This window comes from Artibeus jamaicensis, unplaced genomic scaffold, assembly GCF_021234435.1.
Source record: "Artibeus jamaicensis isolate MK-2021 breed Jamaican fruit bat unplaced genomic scaffold, CSHL_Jam_final contig_452, whole genome shotgun sequence".
Lineage (NCBI taxonomy): Eukaryota > Metazoa > Chordata > Mammalia > Chiroptera > Phyllostomidae > Artibeus > Artibeus jamaicensis.
This window is the reverse complement of record NW_026521837.1, coordinates 6223589-6235867: the sequence shown is the minus strand read 5'-3', so window position 1 is coordinate 6235867 and position 12279 is coordinate 6223589. Positions and strand designations below refer to the sequence as shown.

The following is a 12279-nucleotide window of genomic DNA, read 5'->3' as shown; positions in this document are numbered from 1 at the left end:
GTCAGTGGACTGTTAAAATCCCCCACTGATCAGCACAGGAGTTTTGAACTGCTCCATTTCCAATCTGGGCCAGTTCACCCTTCCTTAGGCAACCTGGTGCCCCCCCCCCCCTTCTGGGAAGTCACCATATTGATGCTGAACTTAGTGCAGACACCCAATCAGAATAGCGCACTGCAGCCCAGAACTCCTGGGCTCAAGCCATCCTCCTGCCTCAGCCTCCCGAGTAGCTGGGACTACAGGTGTGCACCACTGCGCCTGGCAGAATCCCCTACTATGACTGTATTACTTTCAGTCTTTCCTTTTATGTCCATCAAGAATTGCTCCACATATGTAGGTGCTCCTATGTTCGGTGCATATATGGGATATATTGTCTCTTGGATTGCTTTTTATTGTTATGTAGTGGTTTCCTTTTCCACTTACTATAGCCTTTGTTTTAAAGTGCATTTTATCAAATATAAGTATTGCTTCTGCACCCTTTTTTAAAAATTTCCATTTGCATGAAATACCTTTTTCTATCCCCTTACTTTTAATCTGTACCTATTTTTCATTCTGAGTTGGGCCTTTTGTTGACAGCATATATTGGGTTCTTATTTTCTGATCTATTCAGCTACCCTGTATCTTTTGATCGAAGCATTCACATTTTAAAGTGATTATTGATAGGTATGTATTTATGGCCATTTTATTCTTTTAACTATGTTCCTCTGTCTTTTCTCCCTTCTCCTTCTTAAAGCAGGTCCTTTAATATTTCTTGTAATATTGGTTTGGCGGCAACAACTCCTTTAGCTCTTTCTCATCTGGGAAGATCTTTATTTCTTCTTCAATTTTAAATAACCTGCTGGGTAAAGTAGTCTTATTGTAGGTCCTTGCTTTTCAGCACTTTCAATATTTCATACCAATTCCTTTTGGTCTAAAAGGTTTCTGTTGAGAAATTAGCTGACAGTCTTATGGCAGCTCCCTTGTAGGTAATTATCTGTCTCTTGTGTCTTTTAAGATTCTTTGTCTTTAACCTTTGCCATTTTAATTATGATATGTCTTGGAGTAGGCCTCTTGGCATCCACTTTGTTTGGAATCTTGTATTTCCTGGAATGTGTGTCTTTTTCCTTTGTCACCAAATTAGGAAGTTTTCCGTCATTGTTTCTTCAAATAGGTTCTTGATCCCTTGCTCTGTCTCTCTCCTTCTGGTACTCTTATGATGTGGATGTTGTTATACTTCATGTTGTTCCAAAGTCCCTTAAATTATCCTCATTTTTTAATTTCTTTTTTTCTTTTTGCTGCTCTGATTGGGTGGTTTTTTTCTACCTTGTCTTCCAAATCACTGATTTGAACCTCTGCTTCACCCAACCTACTGTTTATTCCTTTTCAGTATATTCTTCATTTCAGATATTGTGTTTTAAATTTCCAATTGGCCTCTTTTTAATGGTTTCTGTGCCTTTTTTCATGTTGTTGAGAATACTTATAACCATTACTTTGAAATCTGTATTTGATAAATTGAGATGATAAACTGTACATAATATTTTCTCCTATTGGCTTTTTATCTGGAGAGTTCTCCTTTCATTTGGGACCCATCTCCCCATTTTTTAAAACATTTTATTTATCTATCTTTAGAGGGGAAGGGAAGGAGAGAAGGAGAGAAATGTCAATGTATGGTTGCCTCTCATGAGTCCCCTGCTGGGAACTGGCCTGCAACCCAGGCATGTGCCCTGACTGGGAATCGAACCGCAATTGTGCGGTTTGCAGGCCCGTGCTCAATCCACTGAGCTACACCAGCCAGGGCCCGTCTCCCCATTTTGGCTGCCTCTTTGTGCTTGTTTTTATGTATTAGATAAATCTGCTACAATTCCCAGTCTTTGTGGGGTTGACTTACATAGTAGGCATTTTGTCGATTCAGTGTTGCAGTCTCCTTGATCACCTGAGCTGGGTGCTCTGGGAATGTCCCTTGAGTGGATTCTGCAGGCCTTCCTGTTGTAATTGAGTCTTGATTGCTATTGGCCCATTTGTACATGGGATCGACTCTCCAGCTGGTGTGAGGCTCATCCCCAGCCACGGTGTGCAAAGTGCTGACCACATGAGGCAGAATTCACCTCTGCAGTGTTGGGAGCCTGCTAAGATCTCACTCTGAATATGCTGCTTATAAAGCTTACTGGATCCTGCTTTGAAGTTGTCTGAAGCTGGCCACTGTGTGTGTTGGTTCTGGGCCTCTTGGGAGGTATGCTGGTGCAGACCAGTGAAAGATGCTGCCTGTAAGTGTCCTTCAGCAACTGGTTTAGAGGTACAAGTGGTACACAGTTTGCGGCTACCTCTTCTGGATCTTGGGTGTGTTCAGAAAGGACCATGCTGGTTACCAAGTCATGCTTTTACCAGCACTAGGTCTGAGAACACATTCATCTGCCGGCTGCTTGTTAGGTTCAGTTACCCTTGCATGTGGATTCTGATACTATGCACAAGCCTGACAGCTTGTCAGTGAATTTCTTGACATGACACCAAAGTACATGCAACAAAAAAAAACTGAAGAAGTGAACTACATCAAACTAAAAAGCCTGTGCACAGCAAAAGAAACAGTCAACAAAGTGAAAAGGCAACCTGTGAATGGGAGAAAATATTTGCAAATGATGTATCTGATAAGGAATTAATATCAAAAATATATACAGAACTCATGTAGCTGAGCAAAAAAACCAATCTGATTATAAACTAAGAAGAGGAACGGAACAGATATTTCTATTCAGATGGCCAACAGGTACATAAAAAGGTGCTCAACACCACTAATCATCAGGGAAATGCAAATTAAAACCACAAGGAGGTATCATCTCACACATGTTAAAATGGCTATCACCAAAATGACAAGAGATAACAAGTGGTGGTGAAGATGTGAAGAAAAGGGAACTTTGTTGCATTGTTGGTAGGAATGTAAATTGGTGCAGCCATTGTGACAACAGCATGGAGTTCCTCAAAAAATTAAAAACAGAACTACCATGTGATCCAGTAATCCCACTTCTGGGTATATATCCAAGGGAAATTAAATCACTGTGTCAAAGAGATATCTGCAACCCCATGTTTATCACAGCTATGTTTATAGAAAAACAACAGCCAATACAGAAAACCAACCTAAGCATCCATGGATTGATGAATGGGTAAAGAATATGTGATAAACACACACACAATAGAATATTATTTAGCCATGAGAAAGAAGGAAATTCTTACATTTGCAACAACATGGACAGACCTCAAGAACATTATGTTAAGTGAGATAAGGCAGACAAAGAAACACAAAAATTGTATGAATTCACTTATATATAGAAGCTAAAAAGGCTGAACTAATAAAAACAGAGATTAGAATGATGGCTGTCAAGGGCTTCAAAATGTACATACTTCCAGTTATAAAATGAATTAAGTTCTAGGGATCTAATGTACATCATGGTGATTATAGTTAACTGCACTTTAATATATAATTGAAAGTTGCTAAGAGAGTAGCTCTTAAGTTTTATCACCACAATAAAGAAATGGTAGTTATGCAAGGTGGTAGAAGTGTTAGCTAAAGCTATGACGGTAATCATTTTGTAATACATAAATGTATCAAATCAGCATGCTGCACACCTTAAACTTACACAATGTTAAATGTCAACTATATCTCAATAAATCCAGAGAAGAAATGTACTACTTTAGAAATATCAGTAATACATTAGTACTAATATCACTAATACATTAGTGCTCTGAAAAGCACTACCTCTTGTACATGTTTTCTCCTACTGAGACTGATATTCTGTGGTGAAATTTGCTTTGATTGCCATTTAGCTAATTATATTTGTAAAAACATCTTATTTAGCTAATTTTTTAATTGAACATTATCAACTTAAATCTGTTGTTTTATTTAAAATGCTCTGGCTCCTCCTTACCTCTAACAATCATTAAGTTTATTAGTAGCCTAACTTAGGTTACTTCAAGATTATGCTGTGTACTCTATGGAAAATGCTAAGTCACTCTCACATCTGAGTACAGAATGGGACAAAAATAGGCTTACAATGGTGAGTATGTAGAACACAGAGTTCATTCTTGTTTTTTTATTTATTATTGTTTTTTCCATTCAAACAAATGTAAACCTACTTTTGCACCATCCTGTATTTGTGCACCATATAATTATATATAATATCATATATTATATAATAGTATAATTATATATTATACCAATGTTATATAATAGTATATGATTATTGTAATAGTATATATTATGTATAATATATAATGTATAACATAATATCTTATATACAATACTATATAATGTGACATTATATGGTATTATATACACAGTATAGTATAGTGTATATACACACACAAAATATGTGTGTATGTATATATACACAATATTGTATATTGTATATGTATACAACAATATAACATTATGTGTTATATATGCGTATTATATTTCATATATATGTCACATATACACTAATATGTATATTATTGTATTACATATAACAATATGTAATTCAACATAATAATACAATAATAAAGTATATAATATATTTTTCCAGTCTATCCTTTAGCAAGACAAGCAAAATTTTGAATTATTAAGGGCTGAATAAAATATTTTCTTTCTGTTGTGAAAAATACAATAAAACAAGACTCCAACTGGCTGAAACCTAAGAGATTTTGACTAAGTAAAATGGTATATACACCCCTTTAGAGATGAACCCTTACCTTATATACTTTTTTCATTATTTCTAGAAGATTTTCAACATTGTGGTTACTCTGATCTGTTGTAGTCCAAAGACACAGCTGAACAATGATGGCTGATTTAAGCATCTGGACCAGTGTGTTGAGAGTAGATTCTTGCAAAGATGCCCAGTACTGCACTGAAGGGTATAAAATCAGCCATGATAAATATATACTCTCCCACATCCCCCCAAAGAAAACTCCCTCAGTTTCTACTGGTTCTTCGGTGTGAGAAATAGATAATATTTTCCATTTCTGATAGAATACTCCATAAAATGTTTTCTAAGATTATCATGCTGGATACTTGTTATTCACAGATAACATTTTTTTCATGATTAAGTATCATTGGAATTAAAAGCTCAAATTCAAGATTGTGAAGAAAGATATTTATGCCTGATTACTTGATTGATTTCATGATTTTCAAACTGAAAATTCTATGGGTTATTTATAAAGTCTGAAAACATACATAGGTGAACACACACACACGTACATATACATACACACACCATGTCATCAAAGGTATGTATTTTAATCTGTGAAAAATGAAACCTATGTCTTCACACTTTATGAACACCTGGTATTTATGGATATATTTTTAAATAATATCAGAAAACAATATTTTAATATAACTGACATTAGCACCCATATATTACACCTTTAAAGGATAATTCTTAGGAAACAAACCTATCAAATGTTAAAATATATAGTCCATTTAATGTAATTAAAGTAGTATTACCCAAATGCACAAATTCCATACATGGATCCAAATGCACATGAAACTTTAGTATATAACCAAGGTGCCATTGCATATTAGTGGGAGTAAAACAGATCATTCAATAAATGTCTGTGTACAGATGGAAATTGATCCAGAAAAAATTAAGATAAATTTCATATGGATCAAAGATTTAAACATAAAATTGAGACAATAAAAATTCTAGTAAGAGCATGGGAATTTTTTTGGTTTGTTTCAGAGTGAGGGAGGCTTTTTGAAGTATGACCCAAACTCAGAAACCATAAAGGAAAATGTTAATATAGTAGGCTTTATAAAAATGTTTAAAAACTATGCATGGCAGAAAATAGCACAAATTAAAAACAGTTTTAATAACCTAAAGAAAAAAATTATAACTCATATTATTGGTAAAGAAAAAATTTGTAGCATATTGTTAATAACGGATTAGCTGCCTTAGTAGTTTAAAACCTCCTAAAGATAAAAGAAATACTAACAACAAATGGAAAGAAGTGCAAGAGGAGAGAACTGATAGTTCTCAGAATATGATATACAAATGGAACTGAGATATAAGAAAAGCAGCACAACCTCATTCACAATGAATAAATTAAAATTAAGAGATTCTTTTTTCATACTGGAAAATACCAAAGTTTGATAACATTGCAGAAAAAAATGCATGGGCTAATGCTCTCATATTTGTTCATGGAGCATAAACTGATACATCTGTCATGGCTGCCATGTTGCCCAAACTCCAGGGGTGCAATTTACTTAGACTATAATGTGAATGGTGGCCCAGACTTCTGTGGAGGGTCATTTGGCAAAATCTCTTAAAATTTAAAATGCATATACAATTTGACTCAGTAATTTTGCTTTCTAGAATTTTCCCTGCCTGTGTAATTTATATATGTACAAAGAAATACATGTTAGATTATGATAGCAAAATGTTATGATAGCAAATAGTTGCTTAGAAACAACTATTCATAGTATATCCTCCCAACAGAATATTATTCAGCCATTAAATATTACAGAATAAGGCAGTTCCATAAGTCTAATAACATAATGCTTTCTGTGATATATTGTTATACAGGAAAAAGCAAGTTGCTAATAATGTGAATGGTATGCTACTATTAAAAAGAAACAATACATTCTTTTAAAGGCTTCACAAAGAACTACATTTTATAATGGCTTTCTGGGAAGGGAACTGGGTGGCTGATACTTCACAGTATATATCATTAGTATATTTTAAGCTTTGGATCTTGAATACGAGTTTAAAATTACACAAGGACATCTTATAGCAGTGAATAAAAAAATAACAAAGCTTAGTATTTCTTTTCATCATTTCTTTTTAAAGTGTTTAAAGTTTTATTTAAAACAACATGAGCAAGAAGGTTTAAAATGGATTGTCTTAACTGGATCCTCTGGTTATTAAACTCTGATGTCAAAGCCATGTCTAAGTCTAAGAATTAAACATGCCTTGTATGATAACAGTAGTGTTTGTAATAGTTTTAGATTTATCTTTTCAGTAATTCACATATACTGTTCTCAAATATTTTTGCATTTTGAAATCTTCTATTCAAAATTTGCTACAACATGTACTTCAAACAGTGATTCTCTATTGAGAGTACAGATAAAGTGACATGAAAGTAATCAGACTTACTCAGGATGTCTAAAGATCTGTCACTCATTTTACAAATGACCTGTGCAAATGGAACCACCAGAGTTTCTGAATTCCTAGAATCTTGCATCACAGGACATTGTGGGAGCAGAAGGAAAATTGATGCTGCTTCTTGGTGTGGAGAAGCACATGGAAGAGCTCTGAGTAGGTTCTCCTCGAGACATGTCTTTATCTGCAGTTGAAACACGATCAGAGAAAGGCCTGGGATAAGTTCTGGGACCGTGGATTTGATTCCACCACTTTCCAATTGGAATGATTACTTTAGTTTTCCTGAAACCTGTTGTTCAGCACTCCTTGCGTCCCAAATGTCCCTGAAGTAGTGTGAGAGCCATCCTTCCTATTTTATATTTGGGTGCACGAGGAAATAAAAGTGAATTATGTGTGCATGTCAAGCTGAGTGACTTGTGAAGGTGGCTCAGGTCAGAAAGTGGCGAAGTAGGGATCCATACCCAGATCTATTTCACCTAAAATCTACCATGGCAGAGAAAATGCCATAGGTCCATGCGACTGAGTTTTAGCTGATGCAATGTAAGTGAAAGTGACAGGTGACACTTTCAGGCACAGCGCCCCTATATCCCCTCATATAACTTTATATACTCTATTTCCTAATCTGCCAACCAAAAACAAAAGGTCTAGTGAAGGATTTAATGGTCCCAGAGCCTATAATTCTAGAAAGAAGCCCGAGTCACCCCTGCAGGATGGGAAGGGTAGCAAAATATGCCATCCCAAAATATGCCACTCTGGGATGACAATCATTTTGAGCTGAAGGTAAGTTCAAAACAAAACAAAACAAAAAAACAGCAAGCTTCTGGCTTCCTTCTATCTACCCGAAAACAGAATAGAGATTCCTTTTGTGAAGATGGCCACCTGCTCCCAACTTCCTGTACTACGAAAGAAATAACAACCATATCAGCAGAGATGATCTGGCACTGAGAGTCTAAATAAACAGAACTCACTAACCCTTTTTTACCATTAGTTTCCCCATATATTTGCCTTTCTGCAATTTGGTGCCTCCAGAAGATCAAAGTCCTTTTCCTTTGTCTTGTCACTTCTCTACAAAATTATTGTACTAAGAGTTCTAACAAGCCAAAGTTCTAACTGTGCCTTTAAATTTCTCATCATTAAGTATGTATGAAGGATGCACCCATGAACAAACTTCTGTTTGTGTTTCACCTATTAACCTGTCTTTTCTTGGTCTAATTTGTAGGGCCCTGGCCAATGAAACTTAAGTTTTCAAATTGTTTCACTAAGAAGGCTTTCTCATGGAGCATTCTGTGTAACTGATGTTCTTTAGAACACACACTGGGAATATAGCACTCCAAGCTATCTCCTGTATCACCTAAAAAATTGTTTTTAAAATACATTTGATAAAATCCACTATTCTTCATCTTGAAAATAAAAAGGTAGTGTCCACTACACATGAAGGAACACCCCCCTCCTTCCCCTTTAAACGTAGGGACTCGTAATGATATAAAGATAACTATAAACTGAAGACATTTGAGATACAGCTGATGCAGAAAGAAGCCTTCAGAGCTTCTCTTATCTGACTAAAATCTTCCAAGTGTTTACACTTAGCAGCCATAAACCCCAAGCTTCAATTGTACTTGGATGAAAAATTGCATAAACAACAGTATCATAAGCTGTCATATCTTCCATTTGTCCCACCAGAAGCCCATTTGTTTCCCCCCAAACTCCTTTTGTTTTCTCTTTCTCCCCTCTCCCTTTCCCTATTAAGTTGGTATATAAGCACTAATCCCTAGCTATTCGTGGAAACTTTTCATTCAAACGTTTCTGAATGCATGGGAATAAAGCTTGTTTTCTGTGGTCTTGTTAATCTGTCTATTATCAGTTGTGAAACCCCCAAACACTGAACCTAAATTGGTGGAGGGAAAGTTTTCCTTCCAACACCACCCACAACCACAAAATGTTAAATTGGAATAGACCTTAAAGATGAATGCAACTTACATAGATAAATAAAGTGTGACCCAAAGATTATAAAGGACAAAGGATTTTGTGATCCTGCTTCCCAAACTAGTGTTCTTTTCATGTTATGCCAGAAGTTATTCACCTCTCAAGCACTAGTTTTCTCATCTTGAAAATTAAAATATTGTCATTTGTATATTTAAGTGCTCAAAAATAAAATAAGATCCAGCAGCTAATGATGGGGGGCTCAAGAGTTCAGAAATTTCAGTTTTAGGTAATAGTCAATAAGCTTAGTAACTAATGCACGCAAAAAGCTATTGATTCAGGAACTGAAGGTATGACCCACTCTGACTCTGGGAAACCACAAGCAGTTCCACTTGTGTGCCCCAGGAGGCCTGCAAATAATCAAGATGGTACCTGAGCCACTGCATTCCAGAGAGAGATGCTCACTCCCTAGGTAGACAGATAAAGATGAAAGAATCCACAAATGAAAGAATGCTGCAGCCTTTTATCTGATTAAATTTTTCCCTGAATTCCAAACCCCTTACCTACACTTTTTTTCTCCTTATAAAAAGGGTCGGTTTGAAATGGAGTTTAAGATGGTCTGTTAGGGTACATAACCTGCCATTTTCTCAGATCTCTGGCCATCTGAATAAAGTGCACATAGATTATCAATCCCTGTCTCTGCTTATTGGTTCTAGTAGTGACAGGCAGCTTCGAAAGCCAGCTTTTCTGGTTTCACTAACATAGTGTCTGAAATACAGCAACCACAAAATGAACACCAGGCCCTGCCTATCAGGTCCCCTGACTCGGTTCCCAACAAAATTAAACTACAATCATATTGGTTTCTGTAAGGAAATTCTATTACTCTGTTTTTAAAGTAAATATTGACTATTACCATGAATGAAATCCACTCCTTTTTTGTTAACTTCTGGAAGGTATCACTTGCCATTTGTAAGTCCACGTCGATGGAATTTATTTCTCCAGGTTCTCTTTGTATAGAAGAAATGCAAAAAAATACATAAATAAATGGAAAGGAACATTTCCATACTACATATGTCATTATTTAGTTTTATTTTATTACATGTCAGATATAAACTTTTTTCTTAAAGCTCACGTTTCAAAATAATCAATTTACTTGGCACAAAAAAACACATGAAATGTATGTTCTGCTACAAGAGAGTAACAATGTACTACCTCCAGAACAGCTGCAGTAACAGCAGAGTTTTATATGCTGGGCCCGAAAACTGAAAGCATTTACCCGCACTCTCATCTGGCACACAAAGAACTGAAACTACATACCCCCACACATTCCTTACCACGTATATTTACGTTACTGTGGGATTCCACTGTCTCATTAGCATTACTTTACTATTCCAAGAGACACTTGCCCAAGCAAATGGTTTGATTGTTCATTATGGGAACTTCCTGAAAAGACCCATTAACTAACTCTTCCACGAAAAGCATCAACAGTTTATGCCAATTCTTTGAATCTCTTGCCTCACAAATCATATCCTTGCTGTTTCCATTCATCCAGTATTTTAGTATCTTTTCCCAATCAATCAAGCCCTAACCTCCCCTTCCCATATTAAAAACTTTGCCTTAAGCCAAACGGCCAATTCTTTTTTTTTAAGAATTTATTTATTGATTTTAAGGAGAAAGAGGGAGGAAAATATCAATGTGTGGTTGCTTTTCACGCGTCCCTACTGGGGACCTGGCCCACAACCCAGGCATGTGCCCTGACTGGGAATCAAACTGGCCATTCTCTGGTTCACAGCCACTGAGCCACACCAGCCAGGGCCCAAACTGCCAATTCTCAATAAATTCCAACCTAGCCTTCCCTCTCAGAAACGCTGCTAAAGCTTTGTATAGGTGTGGTTCTGTGCTTCCTTGGCTTGTGTTGGTCATATCTGAGAAACCTGCATTCTGCCGAACAATTTGTTTTTATAATGTTCTATCAAGAAATACTTTATACTTTCTGGATTAGCCAACTAGTAACCCCAGGGCTAAAATATTATGCAAGTACTAAATCAAAGAATATATTGTTAAATATATTCTCCTTTTCAGCCTTTGACATTTTAAGACCACACCCTGAAGTTCATCACTACTTCGAGGATACATTTCTACTTTAAAAGATGATATTCTTAGTGTAGAAAGACACTAGAGTAGGAAAGAAAGAAGGTACTCTGTATGGTAGAGCCCTCAATTCCAGCCTGGAAAGATGGCAAAAAGAGGACAGCAAATGGGAGAAAGGGCAGAGGGAAGTAGTGTCCCTATTTCCTTTCTCCTGCCTTTGTCCAGGATATGCAGAGATGAATAGGGGTGCTTTTTTGAACTCTAGAAAGATACCGCCCCATGAACTACCAGTGGGAAGCCATGACAGTGAACTTCCCTGGGCTTCTCTGGCTCCCAGATGAAGTTGTTGGAGTGGCTGAGAATGCATCTGGCTTAGGAACCAATGGGACAATAATACAGAACAATACTGAGCGTAAACTGTAATTGAAAAAAAATTTAAAATACGATAACTGTGGGTTGTGTAGGGTCAAGGAATAGCTACAACAGGGGTTAAGCCAGCACCACCTAGTGGCCAGGAGGGGCTGGTTAAAAGATGTGTATCATCTGAACCAATGAGCCAGCTGGAGGCCAGCTCACAAGGACCTGACCTAGCAAGGACTGAAATGAGTTATATGGGCTGCAGATTGACCAGCAGGGGACCAGCCTCCAGAGAAGGCAGAGGGCAGCCTAAGGACCCTTCATGCTGCTATCTCCCCATCTTCTCCGTTCTATACTGTTAAATTAATTAAACAAGGAAACCATTAGACTGTAGAGGCTCTACTGCCATGGAGGCCTACATAACTCTAAGCTTGTAAATGCTTCAAAGTTATGAAATCAAAACCTAAAGACAACAGTGACAAATGGCCAGCTGTTCAAATTCTTATGCCTAAAGCTATAGCCAATCAAATAATTCTCTTTCTTTGCTTCTGCGCTATCACTACCCCAATCTTCGCCCTGGCTCCTGTCAGCAGAGTGCGCCTAACCACTTCCAGTTTGGCACTATCCCATTTGAATCAACATTTGCTCAAATAAACTCTTAAAATGTTTAACATGCTTCAATTTATCTTTTAATGGTTCTTAGCCACAGTACTGACGAGTATAGAAGGAGGGGAAGAAATCTAAGACCATATGTCGAACATTATGCAAAGGAATTGTTTAAGCTCCTGGGTTATGCCAACTCTTAAACCAAACA

At 36.6% G+C, this 12279-nt stretch overlaps 1 protein-coding gene and 1 long non-coding RNA gene across 5 annotated transcripts in view; one reads left to right on the top strand and one right to left on the bottom strand.

Annotated features, from left to right (window-relative positions):
* Positions 1-4804, top strand: part of LOC128627585 (uncharacterized) — a 37201-nt gene extending 32397 nt beyond the window's left edge. For both annotated transcript variants that reach the window (XR_008391835.1, XR_008391834.1), the window contains one exon: positions 4720-4804. This is a non-coding gene — a long non-coding RNA (uncharacterized LOC128627585). The remainder of the gene's footprint in view (positions 1-4719) is intronic.
* Positions 1-12279, bottom strand: part of HERC6 (HECT and RLD domain containing E3 ubiquitin protein ligase family member 6) — a 63017-nt gene that overhangs the window by 28667 nt on the left and 22071 nt on the right. For all 3 annotated transcript variants that reach the window (XM_037141067.2, XM_037141068.2, XM_053666375.1), the window contains exons 11-13: positions 9931-10024; positions 7092-7281; positions 4693-4847 (exon numbers count right to left, since the gene is read on the bottom strand). In XM_037141067.2, coding sequence (XP_036996962.2) covers positions 4693-4847; positions 7092-7281; positions 9931-10024 — 439 coding nt within the window. The remainder of the gene's footprint in view (positions 1-4692; positions 4848-7091; positions 7282-9930; positions 10025-12279) is intronic.